The sequence below is a fragment of the Leuciscus leuciscus genome (assembly GCF_965113295.1).
Source record: "Leuciscus leuciscus genome assembly, chromosome: 12".
Lineage (NCBI taxonomy): Eukaryota > Metazoa > Chordata > Actinopteri > Cypriniformes > Leuciscidae > Leuciscus > Leuciscus leuciscus.
In genome coordinates this window covers 15686902-15714876 of record NC_138736.1, presented here as the reverse complement: position 1 = coordinate 15714876, position 27975 = coordinate 15686902, and the positions used below count along the sequence as shown (strand labels likewise).

General features: G+C 37.8%; 1 protein-coding gene and 1 long non-coding RNA gene across 2 annotated transcripts; one reads left to right on the top strand and one right to left on the bottom strand.

Moving 5' to 3' along the window:
* Positions 1 to 26016, top strand: eepd1 (endonuclease/exonuclease/phosphatase family domain containing 1). The gene is made up of 7 exons (XM_082185344.1): positions 1 to 1093; positions 13937 to 13988; positions 20815 to 20925; positions 24536 to 24670; positions 24830 to 24965; positions 25218 to 25412; positions 25535 to 26016. Exons 1-7 carry the CDS (start codon positions 261 to 263, stop codon positions 25729 to 25731), a joined length of 1659 nt encoding a protein of 552 aa, XP_082041470.1. The 5' UTR covers positions 1 to 260; the 3' UTR covers positions 25732 to 26016.
* Positions 25817 to 27975, bottom strand: LOC309510543. The gene is made up of 2 exons (XR_014210388.1): positions 27626 to 27975; positions 25817 to 27574 (listed from the first exon to the last, which is right to left on the bottom strand). It is a non-coding gene; the product is annotated as an uncharacterized lncRNA (long non-coding RNA).

The following is a 27975-nucleotide window of genomic DNA, read 5'->3' as shown; positions in this document are numbered from 1 at the left end:
TTCACTTCAGTTCAGTCTGCCTGGATGCGCGTTGACATGGACGCTGTTCCTTCTGCTCCGAGACTGAGAAAACACGGGGAATTCTGCAAGTAGGCTAGCAGATAAGAGAGATTACAGCAATATCTGTTCGTGTATGTTTAACGAGAAGTCGTTAAAGAATATAGCTTTAAATATCAAGTTAAAATATCAAAATTAGTCTATGTGCCACCCGGATCCGGACGGGTTTCATTCTCAGTTCCCGAACTGAAACACCGAGACACATGGGTGGGAATCTCGGATGCCACCGGTCCATTCCCAAGGACCCCACGGATTTCTGCCAGGGCAAACGCAAGTTCAGCGCGGCATGCAACTTCAGCCACATACTAGTGAATCAGGAGCGGCTGAACATCAACACTGCTACCGAGGAGGAGCTCATGACTCTGCCTGGCGTGAACCGCGGGGTGGCTCAGAATATCGTGGAGTATCGGGAATGCATTGGCGGATTCAAGAAAGTAGAAGACCTGGCGTTAGTCAGTGGAGTCGGTGCAACTAAACTAGAGGCGATTAAACTAGAGATCTGCGTGTCCAGCAAGAACAGCTCGTCTAATCACTCTCCTTCATCTCTGCGCAAAGAGCACGAGCACCTGCCGTGCACCGGCGTGAACATAAACACGGCCACGCCGCCGCAGCTCATGAGCGTCCGCGGCATCACCGAGAAAATCGCCAAGAACGTCGTAGAGTTCCGATCCGTGCACGGCCCGTTCAGAAGCATCGAAGACCTGGTCAAAGTGGCCAACATAAATTCATCCTTGCTGGACAGGATCCGTTTCCAGGTGTTCGTGGAGCGCTCCAGGACTCCTTCCACGAACACGAACGGAGGGTTCACGCACCCGAGCCCCACGTCCTTCAGCGTTCGCAGCGATGAGATGGACGTTCCACTCGGAGGACCGCCGCTCGTCACATCTGTCCGGCCCTGCGTGGAGCCTCCAGCGGGCACGCGTGATGGAAAGCCCGTGGTGCGAGTGGCCACCTGGAACCTGCAGCGCTGCTCCAGTGAGAAGGCCAACAACCCTGGGGTCAAAGAGGTCGTCTGTATGACCCTACTAGAAAATGAGTGAGTAAACTATTAAGTTACAACACTAATGCCTTTTTAGACAAGTAATACCACCATTTTTGACACTATACATTAGTATTGTTGGAAGTACCTTTAAGAGTCAAGATACCATATTATTTTTGTATTATCATATTTCTCTACCATGGCATTACCTTGTGGGCATGTTCCATGGTAATACCATGTTTTTGGATGTACCATCCAAATACCTTTGACTTGGAGTACACTCATATTACCATGTTTTCGGACATGCACAATGTGTTTGGACATGGTCTATGTTGAAATTTTTTAAGTACCATGTAAAAAACATGGTACATGAGTATGGTATTCATTCAGTCCGGTGGTTACATATTAAAGGACCATGATATTACTATCTGATACCATCACTGCACCCTGGTAGCATCACAGTACTTCTTTGTAAAGGTATTTGGACATTTGGACTTTTAACTAGGGAAGTCCCGATCAATTTATTAAAATTGGAAATTATTGGAAAAAAAAGAAATTTGGTTAATTTAATTTATTCAATGATCATTTCTTAACTCACATTCAAAGTAAGTAACCAGGAAAACCAAAAAGAAAAATTAACATTTGCTGTTTTTTTTTTATTTATTTTTTTTATTTTTTTTATACGTGCATTTGCACTGTATGGTCTGAACTAAATTGTGAAGTTTTACGACCTCTGATGATTTCTTTATTCTCAAATCACATACTTTGTTTTTTGCAAGTGAAGAAGAAACAGTGTGTCAGGTTATTGCTGTACTGTAGTGGATATAGGGCAGGCAGTCCAGCTGGCTTGTGTTGCAGTGCTGGATCACATGCAGTGCTAGGCACTGAGGTCTTTAGTGGATGTTCACGGTACGGTAATCTGACTGCACGTTAGAATTCAGCTCTGCCCATGTTTTATTGTGTTGATAGATTCTAGAAGATAAATGTTTGTACTGTTGGTTGTTTTATGGTCAATGGCATACACACACAGTGTAGGCTATTCCACTCATGGTGTTGCTGAGGTACATGCCCTCATTCTTGTCATGACTCTGGGAAGGCTGTTATATAATCTTTAGTGTGTGTGTGTGTGTGTGTGTGTGTGTGTTGAAGGGGTTTGAAATAGTAGTAGTATTGGCAGGGAGAGTATAGTGTTAGTGCTATGAATTACATCAGTGCTGAAACCTGTACACTGTTACAGCAATGCATAATGCAATCGTCCCTATAATAAAGCAGTGATTCTCAACCAATGGGCTAATGTAATATATTCAAAATGCATTTGGAAAGTTTTGATTGTGCTTTGTTTCATTAATAAATTAAAATAATTAGTTCTGATTGTTAATGTTTGTTTATTTTCTTTTTAAACAAAGAAATCAAAATGTGAGTAAATTGTGTAGATAACAATGGTTGCAAAACGTATGTGCTACTTGACTAAACAACTATCAGTTACTTTTTTTGCAATGTTGATATCATTAACTAAAACTATTAAAGGCGTCATGACATGGATTTTTCTAATTTAATAAGTTCCTTGAGGTTCACTTATAGTGTTAATAGTTTTTTGCACAAAAATACAAATATATTTGTGGAAAAGGTCTGTCTGAGGGGGCTTTTACACTGTGTCTCCTTTAAGTCTTGTCAGTAAATGGCCACTGTCCCGAACCAGGACACCATTAAAAATAAACCATCCACTTATGTGACGCTGGTATCCTCTGAAGTCTCTAAAGAAATGAGCAAATAAGCTGTTTAAACATCGAACGTTTCATTTTACGCTTAATTTTTCTCTTCCGTTTGTCCTCTTGTCGGCAGACTCAAGCAAATCGGAGTGCGTCAGAAAGTGAACAGACATCTGTATACTGTATCCATCCAGTGTAGACAGTGTCAGTAATTGTAATTGGTTCTATTTGCTTTTGATGAGACGCGACGCTCGCATCCTGTGTAGACAAGTGTCAGCCATTAGGTGACTGAACACCTGTGGCCGGGGCCTATGGTGCAATGATATAAAACTATTGTCTTGCACCGGAGGCAGGGATATGCAAATGTATTTGCCCGTGTGTTGTCACTAATCACACAATATCCAAACAAGCTGTTTTTTGAGCTTGATTAAATAAACGCTTTGTTTATAATAAGAAGGACGTTTTAAGCTATGAAACTTGCAGGATGTTTTAATGTTACAAAGACCTCTTATATGTCAAAAGATCAAGGTTTTTAAAAAGGATTTGATTTTTCATGTCATAACCCCTTTAAAATGTTTTCGGTAATTGAAATAAAATACAAATATTAGATGAAAAACTTAAGTAAAAACCTAAATGAAAATTAGAAATAAAGCAATTGAAATAAATTAATAAAAATAAATGAAAGCTAAATAGAAATAAAAAACAACGTAACAACGAAAACATAAGAATAAAACCTCATTCAAACTATGAATAAATACAATAGTTAAATAATACTAAAATAACAGTGCGATGAAGAGGTATATGAGCCTTACACATAGGGCAAAAAAGGTTGGGAAACACTGTTCTACAGAACCTGATTCTACCACACAAGGTCATATGCAGATACGTAACTAGTTATTGCTGTGTTAGAATTTTTTTTTTTTTTGATGCACCAGCATATTGCGGCATTTAAAAACTCGTCAGCTTGCAAAACTGCAACAAGAATCTCTCAAGGTTGGTTTATCACTGTTGATTGACTTAGGTGTTGTTGGAACTAACTTACAAACTCCATCTTTTGAGAACTCACATGGGTTGTATTGTCAATAAAACTGTATACAAAATTCAGTTGGGTCCAAACAAACCTTGAATAGGAAATGACTACTTTCCCGAAACCCTAAATCAAATGTCCTATCAGATGTTTATTTCTGCAGAAACCACAGTCTCCACTGCACACATGACTCTGGGTAACCCTGAGCTGAGATCAGCCACTTTTCTGCTGTCTGGGGAAAATCCAGGTCTCTAGTGATAGAACAATGATTGGAGGGAGAAGACATGAGATTTAACTTGAATTGTAATAAATATTGATACCAATAGTACAGCAAAAGTGTCTGTTGATAACTATACGTTCTAGTGTATGAAATCCCTTGAGAAACTTGAGAATAGCCTATATATACAACCTCTCTGGTGCTTTGACCTATTGACTAAATAACCATGAAAACTCACTTTACTGTCTGATTGGATTTGGGGAAGGCCTTTTGAACAGATAAGTGAAGGTCATAAGGGATGTCATGAGTTTTCTTGCCATTGCCATTCCCATTCCCCAAAATATTACATAAAATGGTCAAATATTCTCCACAATTGTTTGCTGCTACATCAGCAAGGGAAGTTTGGGGTCAGTAAGAATTTTATTTTTATTTATTTTTTGGAAAGAAATTAATACTTTTATTCAACAAGGATGCATTAAATTGATTTAAAAAAAGTGACATTTATAATGTCTAGGGCTGCCCCCAACTAAAGATTTTTCGACTAGTACTCATTCATTTAAGCCAAAAGTCAACTAATCACGTTTGTATTGCTCAAACGCTCAAGAGCACGCATAAAGCTTGCTACAGTGCACCGGGAAAAAGTAATGTTTATGAATGTGTCAGGGAAAAAAACAGAAAGGAGACTGTCTGAACAAGTTTTGTCATAAGTACTGACTTTGGTACCAAGTCGGTACTGAAATTTAAAAAATGTGACGATACCAGCATTTCCCTCTAGCATTTTGAGCGCTGTTGAACGGATTCTTAAAAACCTCTGATTGGTCATTGCGTTCAATCGCTCAACATAAATGTCTCTGATTGGCCATTGTGTTCACCAGCTCAACATATATGTCTGTGATTGGCTACAATGATCAATGCTTCAAAAACATGTCTTCACCGAATAGCAAGCGCTTACACAGATACACACGGGAGCGTTTGAAAGCAGGCCAATCAGAGACATATATGTTGAGCGCGTGAACGCAATGGCCAACCAGATGTGTTTAAGAATCCGTTCAACAGTGCTCAAAATGCTAAAGGGAAATGCTGATATCGTCATATTTTTACACTTGGTACTGAAGCCGGTACTTTTGACAACACTAGTCTGAGCTTTTAATAATTTATTAATAAACTACTGATTTCTGAGTCAGTGTCGGCTGCAAAGATGTAGTTGACAATGCTGACTCGCCATCTCCTATTGTAGATACTCCTATAGAGAGAAATGCATGTTTCATACAGATTACATAATCAGAAAATATCTGTTTTCGACTTGAATTGGTTCATTTAAAAGTAGACATTTCTATATGTCTATTGACATAGTCTGGATGAATTCTTGATATTTGAAAAACGCTGTTTGGAAGTTAGTCGGACCGACACGAACAAACAACAACAAACGTGTGCAGCCAATCAGCATTAGGGGGTGGATGGCGGTGGAGGAGAAGGGAACGAGCAAGAGGGAGATTTGAAGAAAGACTGCAGAAATAGAGATGAGACACAATACAAAAGAGAAAAGTGTAGAAGAAATCACTGGAAAATTAAGGGCTTTGACTGGGCAAGATAAGAGCTTTAGGTTAAAATTAGAAAGCTTTCCAGCGCTGGAGAGAGCTAAGTGGGAAGGCCTGAAAACAGACACGGATGTTGCTGTGATTCGGGTCCACACGCGAGTAACACTGGGTTTGAGTGTCATTATTTGTCTGGAGCTGCTGTGCTGTTGGCAACTAACAACGAACTCTTGTTTGTAATTAACATTGTGTACAGTACGTTAATTGTTTTGTGCTTCCTTGTCATTTGTTCATCATCTGCGCTTTATTTTTCATGAAGCATTATTTTGTTGCGCTTCTGCTATGATAAACAGATGGTGGCGAGGTTCGAGACCGACTCAGAGCAGGGCGTTTAGGATTGGAAGGTGAGTTTTTGAGGCGGAGCAATGAAGAGATGGGTGTGTGTGTTTGGCTTGATTTCAAATATCAACATGCCCAACAGTGTTTTTGAAATATCGCTTACCCCTCCTTTAATATTAATAAGATATTATTAATAAACTTAAGCAGCAATCGACAATTTAGAATGATTATGTTTCACTGAAGTCTGAAGAGTTGGCTGATGAAAATTTTGCTTTGCCACCACAGAAATAAATAGCATTTAAAATGTATTTTGTACCCATTTTGTCACATTGCGTAGAAAAGTAATAGCCTAACTCTTCTCAACAAGCTGCATGATTTGCAATATCATTCATGTTCATAGCCAACTGGCACCAAAGCTTAATACTTTAAGTTATGTGTAAACATCTCAGACAAACATCTCTCTAGGAGTCACTGCAGGTCACCCAATGCCACCCGTCTCCAGTCATCACAACTGAGTCAGCCGCCAGTGTGCTCACCACTGCTGTGTAACACAACAAACTCCTTTAGCTACTTATCTGGTCTCCGTTTTGGGTTGTTTTTGTAAATTAAACTCTATCTGGTAGACTGATCTGTTATCAGGGTTAAAGGACACATTAAAACCCACAGTGCTTGAAATACTGAAAAAAAAAAAAATAGTCTCTTAAACACACAGGGTGGAGGGAAGCCATCAGACTGCTTGATCAGAGGTTACTACAGTTCGTGCAAAAAAGTACGCAGAGACGGCCTGTAGTAACCTCACTGTAAACGCACTAAGCCAAACAACCTGACTCATCTGACTAATCTGTCAACTTACTTTCGGAGTGTGGCACACTGCATGGTGTTTAGTCTCCATGGTGCTGTACTACATTATGATGACCTATCTACAAAAAGACAGTTTCAGATCTCTAATCTCATGTCCTGAATGTGTAATTTTGGTTTTACTGGAATATCAGACTGAAGCTATATTTATTGGAGCAAAAGAGTGGTGCTTGCCTGTGCAAAAGCTCCTCATTTGACTTAATTCTGCTTCCCTCTCTCTTTCAATTTTCTTTTCTTTGTTTTCTTCTGACATTATTCTGCTTTGTAACTATTTTAAATTTTTGAAAGCAGCATCTATCAGAGGGGACACCCGGTACTCTGTACTACCGAAATGCTGGTACCGGCAATTATTATTATCTTTTTTTTTTCTTTTTTTTTTTTAACCAACTGGTACCTGTAGTACCAGTACATCTGACAACCCTAAAGGTCCTTGTCGCATGCGTTTTTTTTCGTATTCGTGATTCGGTGGCTTTGAATTGTCAAAACACCAATCAAAATGCTTCCCACGGATGCGAAAAACACAAAAAATCTAACCTGATCCAAAAAAAATTATGACGGACGAAAATTTCGGATGCGAATTTTGGACTCAGTGTGCAAGGGCCTTAATTCAGGTACAGAAATACTACAGAAATGTAAATAAAGTAATCAATGTAAGTAAAATAACACATGAATAAATTAAATACAGTTTAATCCTTACAACTAAAGTTACAAAAGTTATTCAGGCAAGAGCAGTGAGTGTTTTTCTCTTTGTCTTTTGTTGTTTGATGAACATTATTGGCACAGACAACAGCAGGTATATTAGGCTGCTGCCACTTTAAGAGCTTGAAAAAAATTTTTTACGTGAATACTCGCCAAGTCGGAGTATGTTTAAGTGCAATAAAAAGAACTCAGTTTGGTGCTCGCAAGCTGTTTGAGATGAGGTGGCTTTATGTGCGGCTACTAAATGGTTTTAAATCAATCGCAAGTGAGAGATACGCGGTAGCTGGTTTGTGAAATTACATCTCGCATAGTTTTCAAATTACTGATTTGATTTTACAATCTGTGTGTTTTAATGCTCTCATTCAACCTACCACCCATAGTGAATAAATGTTTGCGGGAATTTCCTGCATTATAAGTGCGGAACCTGCGGGAATTAGTCAAATTATGCGCAATACCCACAATCCTGCACCAAAATTCAGGCACTGCCCTGCTACACTACGTAGGATGTTGAGTGTGACAGTTAGTTTTGCAAGAACTTTCATTTTTATTGCAAAATAAATTGGGTTTCGAAAGGTTTCCTTGCAACAAAAACAAGGTGTTGACATGTTTGGGTTGTGGAGAGTTTGACAAGAATGAGAAACTGTGTGAAAGAAGCAGTTGCTGTTGATTTATTTCCAAGACTGACCTCAGGGTCACACACGCGGTTGGATCAAAGTCATCATTTTCAATTCTCTGGAAACCTTTCCATTTTTGCTGACACAAAACGGCTTATTATTAAAACATGTACTGGAAGTTGCACAATGTGACAGGATGTGTAGACCTATTTGTTGGTGTGTGTGTGTGTGTGTGCATCAGACTTTTTCCATGCTTTTCCTTTAGTGCTGTAATGAACTGCCAAACACGTTAGGAACTGCAGACTCACCAGTTACATTTTGACAGAGTTGAACCTTGTCTGAGTCGTGCTCTTATTGATTGAACTGTCACTACTGTTGTATTAGCACTGAGCAGTTTATTTGCAGTCAGTTTGTTATACTTGTAGTCTTGAGAATGGTCTATTATACCTGGAGAAACTGAAAGCTATCCATTAACATTACATTACCATTCTTTCTCAATGGCAGTTGCTCGACTGGTATTGGAACCCTTGGAAAAATTCGATTTGGAATCTGCCGTCTTTCCCATACAGGATTTTGAGTCAATCACCTGATGCAGAAATACCATGTGACTAATCACTTTAGAGCCTCAGTAAAAAATAAAGTCATTACTGACTGATTGGTGGGTTTATCTGACAGATTATACAACAAAAATAGGTCGCCGTTGAAAGCGACTAGTGGTCTCTAAATTTTTTATAATGTCTCTGGGTTTACCCAAGTCTGCTGAGTTCTGTTTTGAGGATTTATGTTGTACAGCTTTACTGTACACTTGAAATGGCATCGTACTGTTTTATTAGGCCCAGGCTGTTGCGCTGTATGCTGCACATCCACGGGTAGCCTTTGACCCGGTCTATAACATGCAAAAATTTTAGGAACAGTGTTGTTTGCTCATGTGAGAATATGCTAATTTGTCAATATATGTAAATAAAGACTCAAGAAAACCAAAGAATGTGTTGGAAGGTTTGGATGACAAACTGGCCAAACAAGACCAGCTCAGAACCAGTGTCATTTAGTATTATTTATTTATGTATTATATATATATATATGTGTGTGTGTGTATATATGTATATGTATATGTATATGTATATATATATATATATATATATATATATATATATATATATATATATATATAAACGTAATGTTTCAGTTACATTTTAGTAATTTTGTTATGAGCATTTGTCATTTGTAATTAGTTTTTGTCTTTTCATTTATTTAACATTTTTGGTAGTTTTAGCACTTCAACTTTTTAAGAAATTAAATTTTATTCACCAAAAGCAACAGTTCAAACTTTTAAGTTTTTAAGTTTATAAATATTTAATTTCAATTAACAAACTTTTTTTTTTTTTTTTTTTTTTTTTTTTTTGCAATAATAGCACTGCTCAGAACTGTGACTGCATCTACAAGAGAACCTTCTTTTCATTTTTATTTAAATAAGAATCGGAGTAGTTTTACATGACCATGTGCCACCCACTCTCAGACCTTTTGAATGGAATGAGATGAGTTTAGCTTCTGTGCCTTCTATGTAAACACCTTCTTTGCATGTGAATTTGTGAAATGAGAAACAATGCTTTCCGATCTTCCCATTTCCTCCTTATTATGTCACTTTGACTGAATGGGCAAAGATGCTGGCCAGCAAACAGGCACATCATGCTGTCAGAATGAAATCCAATAACTTTGGAACAAGATGTTTTTGCATGTAGGTTTAACAAATGCTGCTTTTAGACTGAGGAATATTTAAGAAAAAGATATGCAACTCTTATTGAATAGATATTAGATTCTTCTGTTTTACAGGTGACCAATTATACCAACAGAGAAGGTCTTTTACAATGTTTTGCGCAGATCTGTCTCTGCAAATGCTTGTTTAACCGATTTTATCATCATAAGAACTGCAACTCATTGATACATTTTATTTGCTTAAGATGAATAGTTTACCATTAACTGTGTAACTTGCTTTGTGTGCCAACGTGTCCGCATGATGTCATACACGTGCACATCAGATTGTGCACTTATGGCGCTCTATTGCACTTTTCCAAGTAGGAAACTGGAAATTCGGACTCTCTGACTTGAATAGAATGCAGTATTTGATATGCAACAAGACCACTAACAAGATGAAGAATTATGTGAGGGAACAAAAGACTCAACTGGCATGGAAAGAGAATATATTGTAGATTATCATACAGTAATACAGCCCAAGTTAAGCAGAGGAGTAACATGAATCAGTAGCCCACTGGGGTTCGACTTCTGCAGTGAAACACACTATTGGTTATCCACCAGTAAACACCACCATGTTCTCCATTATCTGGCTAAAATCTCATGAATCTGTTTGACTGTGTGATGTAATTGTGATTTACATTGAATGAGAGGTTTGGGAACATAATTTCATCAAACTTTTATTTTTATTTTTATAAAACTAAATGATTTTAGGTGAAAGGAACATTGCCATGGTAGCACTTTGTAATGATGTTATGTATATTAACATTATTTAATGCAATAACTAACATGAATAGCTAACTAAAGATAAACAGTACCTGTACAACATTCATTAATCTTGGTTAATGTCCATATACATATGATATACTTTTGTTCATAATACATTAATTCACTTGAAATGTTAAAAATGTACTATTTTTTATTAATCTAGACTAATAAATGCTGCAAAATGATTTGTTACTGTAGTTCATGATCCATGAATCATTTACAATGTAACAAATTATTTTAAATGAACAATTCTGAGGAAAAAATAAAAAGCTAAATGCATGGATTTTTGTTTTATAACATGGCGGTATTTGGCTGAAAAGGTACACCAGTCCTATATTATCAACAGACAAGTAATGACGTGAAACAAACAATTGTGTTGTGCAAACAAAAATCAAGTCATTTTACTAAATAAAAAAATAAAATCAGAAAATAATTGAATTCATACTGTAGGCATTCACTCCCTCCTCAATCAGAGTCGTATAGACCGTAAAAAAAAGTTTATGCCGTTTATGCCTTGTACACATGATGCTTCATGATCATTGAAAATGTCATCTAGGTTGGTTATATAATCATTTTACTGCTTAATGTCCATCAATGTTTATGAGATTTTATTATTATTATTTTATGAGTGAGCAGCTGCTTTGTTTTCAATGTTAAAGTTTATTGATCCGAGTTTTGATAACTGGTCAAGGTTTGAAAAGATCATAGTTTTTATAACACACATAAATACCATATAATCAAATGAAACACACACACACACACACACACACACACACACACACACACACACACACACACACACACACACACACACACACACACACACACACACACACACACACACACACACACACACACACACACACACACACACAGTGTGCTCACCTATGAGGGAACTGGGTGTTGTCTGTCTGACTGTTTGTTCTCAAAACAGGATCTGAGTTTTCAGCTCCAGCATAGGCTGGAAAATAAGGATGGACTCTCTCCTGCCGTATTGCTTTATTTTCTCTTTCTTGATCAGTCACTGCAACTGTACTTGTAACTCTAGACAAGGACAATTTTAGGAGAGTATTATCAGAAATAAAGCATGCTGTAATTTACAGTGGTGGATTGTTAAGAAGTATTTTGTCTTTGTTACTGCACTTAAGTAAATTTTTCACGTATCTGTACTTTATCTGAGTATTTTTATTTTGGGAAACTTTTACTTCACTACATTCCAAAGCATAATATTGTACTTTTTATCAACTACATCTGCTTAGTTTTGAACTGAAGAAATCGTCACCCGTTCAGTGATGCGATGGCGCTGTCCGAATCGTGAGCGAGCTGATTCTTTTAATTTAATCGGTTCTCAAATTGCACTGAACGATTCATTCATGAATTGCACCGATCCGATGTCATCCGTTCTCGATTCAACAACTCACTGATTCAATTATCTGTTCAGAGTGAGTCTCCAGATAACAATTCACTGAATTCACAAATCTGACTTAAAATGACGCAATATCCCTGGACCTTGAGTGCGCGCCACTGATGCCGGGAAAAGTAAGTTACTAATGCAGATTTTTAGAATTTATTTGTAAATGAAAATCATTTAGGTCACGACGGTCAGTTGTTTGTGAACTAAATCTGCTGTAAAAGAGCGATATGTTTAAGCTCACTTTATGAAATGCTTGAATGTGCACATGTCCACATTTGTGTATAACTGAATGGGCTTTTAGATTAAAAAAAATCACAAAGCGGTATTACTTTATTTTTTATTTCATGCCGTTAAATAAAACGTAAAATATTTTTAACTTGTGATAACCACAGATCTTATTTAAGACCTTATGCTGACTGCATAAGTTGCGATTGGAACAGTGTTTTAACATCGAAAAAATGAAACGCTTCAGCTTTAGGATAAATGTTGCACTTGTGTTTGACTATATAATGAATTGCTGTGACAGTGAATGCAGTGAACTCTGGGAAAGCCTGCAGGAGTGTTCTGTGCCTCCTGACAGTACAGTATAATTGATTTGTGTTTATAGTTGGTCTCTGAGCTCTTTCTAGTTCATGTCAACTTTGTGGCTCCGATTTGAAGTTTTAAACGGCTCCAGTGTAGATAAACATCCCTGTAGAGACAGGGACCTCAGCAAAGGTCTAAATGAAGTTATGCACTGCTGTTATATCCGTTGGAATAAAACAGACAATGAATGTGTAGGCTATGTTTTATAAATTTGACCTGCATGTCATTCATATTGTGAGTCTGGTGTCAGTGGACCTGAATCGTGTGTGCGTGCCCGATTCTTGGGTATATCCACCATGAGCCGAATTCCAGTCGGTCGTGCCATCTGCTCATGAATATTCATGAGTGGTAGGCAAAGCAGTTTAAGTGAATGGAGTGGGAATAAATTAAAGCTAAAAATAAAGACAAAAAAAACCTAAAATTAAAATGGAAACATAAAAATTCATTCAAAATATTGATAAATGCTATATAAATGCATGATTAATACTAAAATAACACTGTCCTGGGCAAATTCTCAGAAAGGCTTTAAAAAAACCACAAGGCAGTATGATGTATTTTATGCCATAGAATAAAACGTGCTAAAATGCAACTTGTTTCTGGGTTTTGGCCTTAAAATATGTCTATATGCTGATATAGAAATATATTTTATGCTGACTGCATCAGTTGCAATTGGACCAGTAATATTGAAAAAATGAAACCCTTCTTTAGGTGAAATATAACAAAAGTGCAGTTAAAGGCCGAAGTTTGTCCTGGAAGTGCTATCTAATCCATATGGCATAAAAAAATAAAAATACAAAAAAATTCATGACGTTCTCACAGATTCTCACAATTTTACTTTTGGCCCCACCAATTTCGCATGTACGTGTCTTAATTTTTTGTGTGTGTGACAGTTTATAATATATGCCATCTTAACTTCCAACACTTGTTAATGAAAAGCACAGCTTTGACAGTTTTTGCTTGTGTGTTTGAGTAATTATTACTGGAATATTCACAGAACCATCTGCTGTTTAGTGTATTAAATTGTTTGAGCAATAACCAGAAGAATTACCTTCGAAAACAAACGGCTCAGTGGTTATTAGGGCTGTAAACATCAACACTGCTTCCAGAGCTTTGTCATTACCTCCACTGTCGTCACCTTGAGTTTGTTCTTGTGTTTGCAAGATATATAATTTATGCTGAAGGGATCCGGCGCACAGCAGGAGGTAAAATTGCTAGCCGGCGGATTTAAATGATGCAGTTGAAGACGTTATTGATCTGTTTGTGGGGTGGGCACCAAACCTTGAATACATGCAATCTATTCTTATTGTTAATTTGTTTGATTAAATATTCAATTATGTTGATATACTAGTGGTCTCACATGCCTTGTTTTTCTCTCCCTCTCTCCAGCATTAACCTGCTAGCGGTTCAAGACTTGGCCGATCGGGAGGCTCTAGACAAGGTAGTGTTACAATTTAACAGACAACACACCTCTTCATTGTATCTCAACAATCCGAGGTCATTTTATTCTCCGAATAATAACCATCGTCAAAAGCAAGGTTTTTGGTCAAAAAACCTTCTTTTAATGTCTCTCGTATTACACTGCAGAAGCGCTCTCTCTCTCATTTTATTCAAACACAGCTGGTGTATTTTGCGGCCCAGTAGCCTAATATCAACTGAATTTACTGTAAAATAAAACTAGAGGACTTTTGTGCACTGTAATGGATTATAAGATAATAAACAAGTTAGATTTTAAAACCTTTTCTTCTCGAATCTGTATTTCATGTCCCAATCTTTATTAATGCTTGTTGGTTTGTCTTGGCTCATAGCTTATAGGAACCTTTTTTCTTTTGTGGAAGCTTTGCATTTATTGAGCTGGTAAAATATTTAAACTCCTATCAATATTTTGTGTCCATTTACTTACTTATGTGGCAAGTAGCCATGTAATAAGCGGGATAATGTCCATCTAACTGGTTGTTATTGCAAAATAAACCCCTTTAGGGTGATTCGAGACTCCTGCTGGGGGTTTATTTTACGATAACAACTGGCTGGATGTACATTATCCCTTACGTATACACTTTTGTTGAAGCTATCAGCCCGCATTATTTCATTTACTTAAAAAATAAGTTGTTTAACAACTTCATTACCCAGAGGTCTCATTTTGCAGAGAATTCTTATCCAATAAACGAATTGTGACGCCAAATCACGGCAAAATAGATCTCAGGATCTGTCCCCTCCCATGAAGCGCTGTCGAAAAAAGGTAAAGAAAATCATATATGTAAATCCAATGTTTATGTGCTCTTTTTGTTAAATTTTCGTGACCATGACCATGTTCAATAATAGCTATGCGTGTTATGTGTGTTTGAGGTCTTCTCCGCAGTGTCTGATGCTGGGAATAGACTAGTAAAGTAGGTTAGTGGGGCAGCAGTTTGTCAGTGAGAGGACAACGGCAAAGTCAACCAATATTTCTCCCATATCCTCTTTCACTGCAGACTTGAGATGTTCTTACTCTCCTACTTGTCTTTCTTGGACACATCAGGTTTATTTGGTGTGGCATGATGGGAAGCTCAGGGCTGGTGTTTGGAAGGTTGCTGGTTCAATCCCAGCTGTGTGTGAGCTATGACCTGATCACCATTGCGCCCTTGAGGTCCAGGCTAAATATTCATGCAAAAGGCGTACACACTGACAGCGACTGTCAATGACAATGTGACCTGAAATAATAATTTTTCAAAAAGAGTGGGTGGTTTAAGACAACATGAGTGACCTTTAGCTATGCCGCAAAGCTGGGTTCAACTTCATGTAAATGCGCAGTAATTGAATCGCTCAATTGTTGTGACAATAAGAGACTGTAAAAATTGGTTAACGGTAAGATCCCTTACTCTATATGAAAAACTGTAATATATCTGATGGGACATTTCATGTAATTTTACAGTAAATCACTGTTAAATGTACAGTTTTTGGAAGTTAAAAAGAACCAAGTCATCTTATATTTTACAGTAAATAAAACGTAATGTGACATTCCCAGCATTCTCTGTTACACTACATTTGTTGGTTTTTCATTTTAATATTTATGTTTCTAATTAGCTTTTAGATATGTTATGTGCATTAGGGATTTATGTTACATTTTATATTGTTAAATTAATGTTTATTGCTTTATTTTAGTGTTACATGTGTCCATGATAGTGTTTTGTATTTATGTGCATGACACTGAGCATGACACTGTGAAAGCACCTTCTATATGTATATTAGTATTTACCTCGGAAAAGGTACTTATGATGAACGTTGAACTTTGATTCATCATGTGACTTTCTTTTTTACCAAGGTGGATGTCAATATATTATAAAGGTTTAAAAAAACTGATTTTAGTCATTGGATATTAGCATAATTTCAGTTAAATATAGCTATTTAGCAATAAATATCTGGCAACCACAACTTATGTTTTTTTTTTCATGGAATTCATGGATTGTACTGTAGAATGCTTTGGATAAAGGTGTCTGGTAATGAATTACTTACTCAATTCTCTGTTTGCAGTCTTTATGTTGGTTCCTTCCCCTTGAGATCATTCTTGATACCATTACTGTGTTACTGGGGGAGTCATATGGGCCGTGAATGACTGATTTTAACAGCGCTACTGTCTGCTGGTGTTATGCCGCAGTGAACCCGAAGTGCCGTTCTTTCCTCCACACTGCTTTTGCAAGTGCTGACTGGACAGACCAAGATGGGAAGGCATGCTTATTTGACTTTTGGCTCAAAATGAAATGACATCGTGTTCTGAATGTCTCTCTGGACTCCGGCTTAGTCTGAGATTAACTCTGTTTAGACAACGTCTGGAATTCCATCATTCCCTAAATGATATTCATGGAATCCTGACACTTCAAAGACAGCATATTATCTTAATTTTAATTGATTTGTCACATTTTTTAAAACGTTGAGCAGAAAGTAGTAGATTAACCCCAATTTCCTTTGCTGACATATTTCATATTGAAACAGTAAGTTGGGCTCGTATTTGTATTAATAGCCAGTGGACTAGTTTTAGGACACAGCCCAGCAAAATCTTCATCTTGTTACAGCTATTGCTAGTCAGTTGTGGGTGGTATGATGGTAGGGACATTTGTATTTTTTATAGTGCGTTTTATATGCGCAAGCAGATTTCAACAATATATTCGTTATAGTCTGTATATAGCGTATATAACAATATAGTCTGTTTTCCTTGAAGAGGAAATGGTATGGTAGGAAAGTTGTGATGTAATGCAAGTAGCAACAGATCTTTTCTTCCTTATTGTGATGACCATCTGAGTGTAACATATATTATCCAAAAAGAAAAAAAATATAGGCCAGGACTTGGTTTTATTAAAATCAGTTTGAAGGAATGATTCAATGACTCGCTCATAAATACTTCACTGTTTTCATTACTAGATGAATCTGCGTTTTTGAACCAATCTCTTCAATGAATGATTCAATGAAAATGTTTAGTTTTTTTCTAAACAGCTTGATTTGTATAATACTTTATACAATACAGATTGTACAATACAATCGTTATTTAGTTTAAGCAAACTACATGATTGCAGAAGTCCAGCATACTGTAAGTCACCAGAGAGAAGTCTGTCCTTTCATATTTTAATAAAAAATTACATTAAAAAAATTAATAAATTAAACATGCATGGAGGAATAAGATTAAGGGGCATTTACACAACACCATTTTCATCTAAAATTGAAAAAAAAAAAGTATGTGTTTTGCCTGTTCATTTACACGATAACTGCGTTTTGCGGGGCCTGAAAACACAAACTTGCAAGTTTTTGAAAATGATACCATCATCGCTGTGTAAACTTCAAATCGTGAATTTTTGAAATCACTGACGTCATGCGCATGTGTGTTATGTGTTCAGTCTATAGGTGTATAGTTTTTCTTTACAAAGTGAGATCGCCAACTATTGGTTTGGCAGCATAATAACATTTTAGTTGTCATCTGTACACAAAAAACGCAATGGAAACATTTTTCTGCTTTTAGTACATCGTTGTTGTGTAAACATGCCCTAATAATAACTTGAATTTAGGAAATAAAGTGAATTTCATGTCTATTGTTGGTCTGGGTGAATTTTTATTTTGAGTACACTGGTAGATCTCCATAAAGCAAATAGACATGGACAAAAAGCCACGACACTTGAACTTAGATTTGAAGAACGAAGAGTGAGTGTTTGGCTGTTTGTTTATAGCTTGTCTTGGTTTCCATGGAGTTTGTGGTTTAGCTGTTGCTCTGCTATAATGCATATTTCCACTGAGCTCGTCAGAACCAAAGCAACTTCCCTTGGACATCAGAGCTGTGCGTCACCATTGAGTTTATTAGCGGGCAAAAGAACCCAGACCTCTTGTTAAAGAACCTCTCGAAGGACAATAAAGTCACTCCCTCTTCCATCTCCTCCTCATCTTGCTAAATTTCCGTGTGTCACCCTCAGGGCACAGTAATGCATTGCATGCTCTCATGGAAATTGTCAGTCATTCGCCTTTTGAAGCTAAGCGTTCTTTAATGTGTTTGCCACATACTGTACCTGTTAAGTGAGCAACTAACAGTAAAGTTTATGGCTCAGGTCACTCCTTCAATGTAAATCTGTGGGGTTTTTTTTAATCAATAATACATGTAAATATAGAAGTGTGTGAATGTGTATATGTGTATTTTTGATCCTGGTGTACTGGTTGAGGTCAATATGTGATGGCACTAGGAACAAGAGACTTAATAAATATTTTAATATTTAGACTGTAATTGCATGACCAGTCTCTCTGAGTAATATATAAATATTATGATCCCAATCTATTAATTGTTTTCAGCAAAAAACTTCCCCAGAGAAACTCAAGATAAGATTTTGATTTCTGAATACCACATTTGCTGAATACCACCTCTCCTATACCACATTTACTGAAAAAAGATGCAGATTAGAAATATATTCTGTACAATACGAAAAGGTATTGATCTTAATAGTTAAATCAAACTCTAAAGTGTGCAACATGGCCCACCTTTCAGTGTCCCTTTGTTTTAGAAGTTTCGGATTTATTAAATTTTTTTCCACTGGGTTCAAAAAAATAATTTAAAGGAGAGAGTCTATAATATAAACGTCTAAGTCATAAACCGAACTAACCAGCTCTTAAAGGTCCCATTGCATGAAAATGTCACTTTAAGAGGTTTTTAACCTTAATATGAGTTTCCCTAGCCTGCCTATGGTCCCCCAGTGGCTAGACGTTTTGATGGGTGTAAACCAAGCCCTGGGTATTTTTCAGAAAATGAAAGCTCAGACGGGCGAATCTAGAAATCTTCCTCTTATGTCATCATAAGGGGAAAGGTTACCTCCCCTTTCTCTTCTTTGCCCGCAAAAAGAATTTGGCCCGCCCATGAGAAAATGAGCTGCGCAAGCGCGATATTGATTTTTCCTCGAGAGACATCATGGCTTGCAAACGAGCGAAGCATGACAGTTGCTCAGTGTTTGGATGTACAAATGAACACAAAAGTATTTTTTTAGTTCCTTCATCCGAGCCTCTGAAGAACCAGTGGGTTTTTGATGTGTAATTGTTCAAGTTCAGACAGATAATCTTTCTCTCAAAATCGTTCAATACTGTTTTTGCATCAGTAAATCAAGCAAGTGACTAAACGATAAACTTCACGTCGTTTCTCTTAGTAGGATGAAAATAATCGTACTTAAACTGTGATTAATATATATACAGAAAGCGATCAAAGAATAATCCCTTTCCAATCGCCAAAGCTGTCAATCACACAGCGCGAGTTTATCTGGACACTTGCCAAACTCGTTATGAAATCAATGACGCAGTTACGCTGCACAACGAAGCTCTTACTGTACTTACCTCATGTTTGCATTGGTGAAATCATTATTGAGAGTGCAGAAACTGCGTTGCAATGATAAGATCTTCATTCACGCGATCAACAGACTGTTATCTGCTCAGTGCTCATCACTGCAACCTTTTATGTGATGGGAATAGATCTAAATACTTAAAAAACTTCTCACGATTCGTTAATCCAGATAGCTGTAATAGTAAAAACTTATAAGAGCTGTAATAGTAAAAGTTTTCGAGAGAGTTCCACATGTAATGCTAAATATTTCATATGAAGCATGTCAGCCAATCACAGCAGTTGGTTCAAATAATGATTCTCCCATGATTCTGACTGAATCTCTTGAATGAATGGTTCAATGACAAATAATTTTTTTTAATGCAATCGATACTATAGTTATTTGAAGCACCATGTTACTTTCAAAAGGTGATTTGCTCTATTTTGATCGCTTCCGAAGACATCAGTGTTTATATCTGAACTATAAACTTTTATTCCAGTACTTCTGTGATAATTTGACTATTTGTAACATAGAATAATACTGTGTGGTTGAAAAGACTGTTTTATAATTATACATGAATGATAACTGCTTTCTCTTGGTCAATGTGCAAAAAAATGCAGATCTGAATGCTCCAGTGTGATTTTGTCAAAGGTTTAATAGACACAGGCGAATTGGTGTCATTTAGGAATGAAATCGTGTGGATTTGAATCGAGATTGCATTGTTTTTTTAATGATTAATTGTGCAGCTCTACTACCCACAAGCAAAGATGCAGAGCAGACACACATTTGGCACCAGGACTGAGGTATTTCGGAGGTCTTGTTTTAGTTCTGAGTTTGTTTTGACGTCAGTGGAGAGGTTTGTTGCATTAAATGTCTCTGTCCTGCCCACATTCCTCAAGCGCTCTTTACAGATCAGCTGATGATAGCGCAGCTTCTGTTGAACTTCTGGTTCTGTCCCCTGGTACCCTGCAGGAAACTCTCCCCTTTAGCTCCTGGTTAATTATAGGACCTAACTGGGGGGGGTCTGAGGTAATGGGAATGACACATGTAGTTATCAGATTTCCCAGCTCCAGTGAGCGTGCTCAGCACGTACTCTTTTGTAGGATAAGGCCAGGTTTTGTTTGCTAGAAGATTCAGAGGTCTATCTGCAAACTTACAGATGCTTTGGTTTGTCTGCTTTGAGGTGATCAAAATGTAAAACACACTACAGCATCAGAAAGTTGCATCTCCATAAAAAGCATTGTGTTGTAGTAGGAAAGAAGACCCTAAACTCTTCGAAAAGCACCCTTTTTTGCATTTGACTGGGGTGGCAAGCAATAAAGTGCAGATCTAAATCCCACTTAAAGGGTTAGTTAACCCAAAAATGATATAACTGCTTACCAAAAGGAAGTGTATTACTTTTTCATTTTTCACTATTTTCACTAATCAGCTATCCTTTGTGTTTGTTTGTGTCAGTTTTGTGCAGAGCTGAATCAGCCCACTCTCTGCAGCGTACGCAAGTGGAAGAGTGCCAGAGGCCTGTGGAAATGTGCCGTTTCAGACTGTCCCACCGGACAGTCCAGTAATGTAAGTTTAGACCCCTGTAGCACACATATGCAAATGTTAAAAATGTTCAGGGTTAAAAGATATGGGGTTAAAGGTCCAAAATGTTTACCAACTGCCTTACCTAGCAAATATCTGCTGTTACATCATACAGAAAGCTGTCCACTGATTCATTCTCCTATAAGGCAACACACTACAGGTGAAATAACAGATGTCACCATACTTTTCCCAGTTGATTAATCACAGTACTTTAAAACAAATGTTTTGTAAAACAAGTTTTCCGAAAAGTAATGTTTTAAAGGGTTAGTTCACCTAAAAATGAAAATTAGTAGTAAAGGCATCATAAAAGTAATTACTTTTACTCTGTGGATTACTTTTATGATGTCTTTACTACCTTTCTGGGGCTTGAAAGTGGTAGTTATATAGGCTGTCAATGGAGGGACAGAAAGCTCTCAGATTTCATTAAAAAGATCTTCGTTTGTGTTCCGAGGATGAACGAATGTCTTACGGGTTTGGAACGACATGAGGGTGAGTAATTAATGACAGGGGTGAACTAACCTTTAAAGGGATACTTTACCGTTTTTTCATATTAAACTATGTTATTCCCTTAACTAAGACGAGTTGATACATACCTCTCTCGTCTCAGTGCGTGCACTAAATCCCTCTGTCTTGCGGCGAAACTTTGTTAGCCCAGTTCATTTAATATGGGCCAAGCAGAGAAGCTACCAAACACCTCCACGTTTTCCCTATTTAAATACAGTTACTCGCGAAGTGTAACTCGACCTAGAACGGTGACACAAAACAAAACGTTGCGCTTTTCTAAGCGTGTAAAATGGATAACTATTTTGTATGGCGGAATACCATAGCAAGTGCTTGTAAGCACTTCGACTTGGCGCAGTAATATCTTCACTAGAGGGAGCGGGGGCCGGTGAGAGGATTTTTCCACGAGTGAAGATATTACTGCGCCAAGTCGAAGTGCTTACAAGCACTTGCTATGGTATTCCGCCATACAAAATAGTTATCCATTTTACACGCTTAGAAAAGCGCAACGTTTTGTTTTGTGTCACCGTTCTAGGTCGAGTTACACTTCGCGAGTAACTGTATTTAAATAGGGAAAACGTGGAGGTGTTTGGTAGCTTCTCTGCTTGGCCCATATTAAATGAACTGGGCTAACAAAGTTTCGCCGCAAGACAGAGGGATTTAGTGCACGCACTGAGACGAGAGAGGTATGTATCAACTCGTCTTAGTTAAGGGAATAACATAGTTTAATATGAAAAAACGGTAAAGTATCCCTTTAAATAATTGAGGCACTAATTAAATATGCATTTGCATACATTTTCTGAACAGAAATCTGAACAATGGAACAAAGCCAGGTTCAACTCTAATATGTCAATTAAACGAAACAACAGAGTTATAGGTTTTTACAAAGGGGATTTTGGAAATCTCTTTTTGTCACTCTATAAATCAGAAAATACCATCAGCAGGCAGTAAACATAATCACCATGTTTTTAGAGATAACGTTACATAAATCAGGCAAATGTTATATGAACAAACTTTCAGAATATACAGTAGCTAGGAACAAAACTGGTGTAAGTGCTGCTGAAGTGGAGATTTTGGGTTCAGTAAATGAGAAAAAAAACGTTCAATGTATGTATTGTAGTTAAAATCTACAGACGCAAATAGACAGTGTAATAAAATAAAACTAGTCTGAAAAATTACAATATGTAGGCATAAAGCCCAAAATCTTCAAATTTACCAGTGCACGAAAAAACAAATGTCTTGCCTTCAAACAGGTAAATGATTCAATAAATAAATCAAATACAGAGTACATGTTTCATCTAAAACTGCATTTAAAGGATTGAGAACATGAATTTGAAATAAAAGCCTTACACAATAGTTAAAGACCTTGACCATGTCTAGAGGTGTCTGGCTGAACACAAGATGTTCTCTGGATAGCGCTGTTTACTCACACAGGAAACCTCTTACCGGTGACATGTGGCAGATACAAACTCCACAGAGACTGTGCTGTCACGTAGGACAAATGAATGAGATTACACAGGAGAAATGTACGTTCTTGACTCACAGAGGTCTGCTCTTCATCATGGAGCATTACTGTAAATATTAATATTAATCGATGTGCTGTAGGATGTATTAGACCAGATTTTTTCCGATAGTGGAGCTATGTGTGATATCTGATTACTGCAGTGTGCTTTTAGAGAGAGAAAGTGGCTATAAGCCCTCATGTGTTTTTACATTTCACATTAGAAATGTTCTAATAATTCAGTTTCCTGTTTTTAGAAGTACATGTAGGCTGAATCCTGGTTCTCATTTGCACCTCAAAAAGTACAATCACCATCCACTTTCAGTACAAACTCTATTAAAGCCACACCTGAAGACACTTAGAGATGTGTTGTGATGCACACGTACTGTGTTCTTTTCCCCTGATCTCTTAGCTGTGCTTCCTCTGTGCATATAAATTGGACATCAGGCACAAAGGCTGTTACACCAAAGTAACACACTCCAGTCATGATGATGCAGTGGCCTTTAGTTAAACACACTCTTAGTTAAATGCACTCTTTATCTATGCAAATATGGAGTCGCTGTGTCTTGTTGTGCTGCAAAGAAACGCGTCACTTGTCCTATGCAGCAGCCATTGTTATAAAGGGCAATGGACCAGTGTTATTTTTGTATTATTATTTACTATTATAGTATTTGTTCATATTTATTCAAAATTGGCTTTTATTTTTATATTTTCAGTATTCATTGTAATTTAAATGTTAGTAATTTGTGTTGTGTCATTTTTATTAGTTTTATTATATTTCAATCTAGCTTTAATTTAGTTTATTTTAATAATTTTTGTTCTTATTTCATTTGTAATTTTGCTGTTGTTTTGTAGTTTTTCATCTAATTTTATCATTTCTATTTTAGTTCAGCTTTATTTCAATGAATGAACACAATTTTTAATAGTTTTAGTTTTAGTGAACAACACTGTTTTGGATTAATTTAATTCAGAAAATTCTACCATTTACCTCAAACCTGTATATTTGTTAATATTCTCTGGAACACAAAAGATGATGTTTAGCAAAATGTCTTGGTTGTGATTTTTCATACTTCTTAGGGATTACATTTCTACTTAAATTTCTGCCTTTTCCTCACTCAAAGCTATCATATGATTTCAGAAAACTTGAAATAAAGTGCAAGAGTTGTGTTATATTTAGTGCTGTCATGAAACTCTAGATGGCGCAGGCTGATAGGTACTTTACATGCAATATGCAAGCAATCACATCATTACCGCATGTCACAAGCTGATTGGCCTTAGTCCTGCAGCGTGGTATCAGATTTACTCTGGAACCTTCCACCTCCCCCAGTTCCACTTGCCTCGATCTGCTATGGGATTTATGTATATCTATTTATGCAGCAACAGCAGCATATCTTACACGCTCACAAAGCATGTGTGTGTATCTTGTAGCAGTAGCGAGTCAATGCTTTGATATATTAATAAAATGTTAAAACTGTTTTGAGATTGAGTTGTCATGATTAAAATGCTTTTTCTCTTTAATAATGGGTATGGTTGTTGGGTTTTGAATGTTACTTGGCAGATCCTGGTCATTATGGTTTTGCTGTAATCCTGTAGGTTGCTGAGTACTCCGGTTTCCTGTGGGACAGCTCTTCCGGGATTGAAATGAAGGATGCCACTGTCTTGGAAAATTCTGCGACTAATGGTAATGGGAAGCATCCTCATCCTCAGCCATACCTGGGACATTTTTATGTAAGTAAACCTGGAATACAGCTCTATCTGTTAGTGTCACCAAGCAATTTGTTTTATGCAGTTAATTCATGGTATGAGCTATTTAAGTTACACAAACAGAATATTATGGAGCACAACTGTTTTCAACATTTCAAAGTGCCCAATTTTCTCTGTAAACAGATTGGATCGTCTGAGCTCACGCTGATCAATTTGCACCTGACAGCAGCACCATCGCCTGCAGAACAGAGAGGAAAAAACACTTGTGATGAGCTCAAGGCTTACAGGCTGAGCTCTGGTATCCAGGAAACTCTTAAAGGTCTGTTTTAACATGATACTTAGTGCATCATTGCAGGAGTCACTCTTACAAGAGCTCCTTATCTGTTCTGTTTCCGTGTCAGCGAGCACCATGGTGCTATCAGGTGGAGTCGTAGTCTTTATGGTCGTATGTTTGTGCTGTGTATTGACTGATACTGTGTGTTCTAGTGCAAGAGGAGAAATTAACAAGGCTTGAGGACATAAATGATGCCAACACCCCTTCAATATTTCTCTGTTGGTGTCACTGGTGTAGGTGAGAGAGAGCTGCTGGTGCTGGGTCACTTTGGCATGGCTCCTGACAGCCCTGAGATGGAGTGCCTGAGGAAAGAAAAACTCTCCGCCCTGCTCGCACCGTCCATCTTTACGAACATCAGCACTCGCACACCGCAGGGTTCACACTGTCTGGACAACATCTGGGCCAGTCGCTCCCTCAAAAAGATCTACACAGGTGGGTGGTGTAAGATTTAACATTAGATAATATTTTGGAAAGCATTAGAGACTCAGAAAAAACATCTTTGATTCCACACTTTTCACTGAAAGTGTTATATGTGTTTGTGCTGCCCTCTTCAGGTCATTGCTCGGTGGTGCGGAAGGGCCTGACCAACCCCTGGATTCCCGACAACTGGTCGTGGGGCGGGGTGGCGTCCGAGCACTGTCCTATAGTGGCCGAGTTCTTCGTGAACATTATCCTGAAGGAGCACCTGTGTAGTGGCAACGGTGTGGCAGTGGTGGAGAGAGGAGACACCATGTCCAAACATGAGCGATGACCTTTTACATGGTCACCAGCGTCTGGACTAACACAATGACTGACTGAATATAAATGAAAGAATGAGAGAAGTGCACCATGATTGCCTTTTGTTTTGTTTGTTCAATGTACAGTAGAGATTCTAGAGCAACAAACATTAGATTTTAATATAGAACAATATAAAGAGAGAGATATTTAAACACAGATTTATTAAACATGTACATAAAATGAAGTGAAATGAAGAAGCAAATGACAAGTGTGCCAAAACTTTTTAAGTGCAAATAATAAATCAATATTTACAACCTAAGTTTGTCTCATATGTGGTGATTTAGGTACAGTAACACGAGCCGTTTGGAATGGCATAATAAGTTTCAAAAGTTTGGGGGTTATATTTATTTATGTTTTGATAGAAATTGATACTTTTATTCAGAAAGAATGCATTAAATTGATCAAAAGTGACTGAACTCTTTTGTAACATTTATAATGTCTTTACTATTTCAAATTAAGATTGAATTTAGGCTTTTATTCACATATAAACATTGATCAGCGAACATAAACAGAAGCTCAACCGATCCTGCTTGACGCACGAGAACAAACCTCTCGCGGAAGCTCAAACATGCTGCATAACACACGAGAACAAACCGCATTGGTTCTTGCGGAAGCTCAAACGTGCAGCGTAACACGAGAATGAACCTTATTGGTTCTTGTGGAAGATCAAACGTGCTGTGTAACACAGTGGTGGGCCAGCAGGGCACTCTCTGTCAAAATCAAAAATCGTGTGACTGACGTGTGTTATCAGCAAATCGAATTTTAGTGGAGATCGTAACTGAAACCCCACGGTACGCCACTGGTAACACACAAGAAGGAACCTCATTAGTTCTTGAGGAAGCTCAAACGTGCTGCGTAACACTAGAATTAACCTCATTGGTTCTTGCGGAGGCTCAAACGTGCGCGCAACACATGAGAATGAGCCTCATTGGTTCTTGCAGAAGCTCAAGTGTGTTGCGTAACACATGAGAATGAACCTCATTGGTTCTTGCAGAAGCTCAAACGTGCTGCGTAACACGAGAATTAACCGAATTGGTTCTTGCGGAAGCTCAAATGTGCTGCGTAACATGAGAATGAACCTCATTGGTTCTTGCAGAAGCTCAAACGTGCTGCGTAACACATGAGAATGAACCTCATTGGTTCTTGCAGAAGCTCAAACGTGCTGCGTAACACATGAGAATGAACCTCATTGGTTCTTGCAGAAGCTCAAAAGTGCTGCGTAACACATGAGAATGAACCTCATTGGTTCTTGCAGAAGCTCAAACGTGCTGCGTAACACATGAGAATGAACCTCATTGGTTCTTGCAGAAGCTCAAATGTGTTGCGTAACATGAGAATGAACCTCATTGGTTCTTGCAGAAGCTCAAACGTGCTGCGTAACACATGAGAATGAACCGCATTGGTTCTTGCAGAAGCTCAAACGTGCTGCGTAACACATGAGAATGAACCTCATTGGTTCTTGCAGAAGCTCAAACGTGCTGCGTAACACATGAGAATGAACCGCATTGGTTCTTGCAGAAGCTCAAAAGTGCTGCGTAACACATGAGAATGAACCTCATTGGTTCTTGCAGAAGCTCAAACGTGCTGTGTAACACATGAGAATGAACCGCATTGGTTCTTGCAGAAGCTCAAAAGTGCTGCGTAACACATGAGAATGAACCTCATTGGTTCTTGCAGAAGCTCAAATGTGTTGTGTAACATGAGAATGAACCTCATTGGTTCTTGCAGAAGCTCAAACGTGCTGTGTAAACCATGAGAATGAACCTCATTGGTTCTTGCAGAAGCTCAAACGTGCTGCGTAACACATGAGAATGAACCTCATTGGTTCTTGCAGAAGCTCAAACGTGCTGCGTAACACGAGAATGAACCTCATTGGTTCTTGCAGAAGCTCAAACGTGCTGCGTAACACATGAGAATGAACCTCATTGGTTCTTGCAGAAGCTCAAAAGTGCTGCGTAACACATGAGAATGAACCTCATTGGTTCTTGCAGAAGCTCAAACGTGCTGCGTAACACATGAGAATGAACCTCATTGGTTCTTGCAGAAGCTCAAATGTGTTGCGTAACATGAGAATGAACCTCATTGGTTCTTGCAGAAGCTCAAACGTGCTGCGTAACACATGAGAATGAACCGCATTGGTTCTTGCAGAAGCTCAAACGTGCTGCGTAACACATGAGAATGAACCTCATTGGTTCTTGCAGAAGCTCAAACGTGCTGT

What these genes read in the sequence shown, in the direction of transcription:
- eepd1 (XM_082185344.1), top strand. Translation starts at nt 261, where the DNA reads ATGGGTGGGAATCTCGGATGCCACCGGTCCATTCCCAAGGACCCCACG. An exon ending in CCACCGGACAGTCCAGTAAT is followed by an intron (nt 20,926 to 24,535) that starts GTAAGTTTAGAC and finishes GTAATCCTGTAG; the next exon opens with GTTGCTGAGTACTCCGGTTT. An exon ending in TATCCAGGAAACTCTTAAAG is followed by an intron (nt 24,966 to 25,217) that starts GTCTGTTTTAAC and finishes TCACTGGTGTAG; the next exon opens with GTGAGAGAGAGCTGCTGGTG.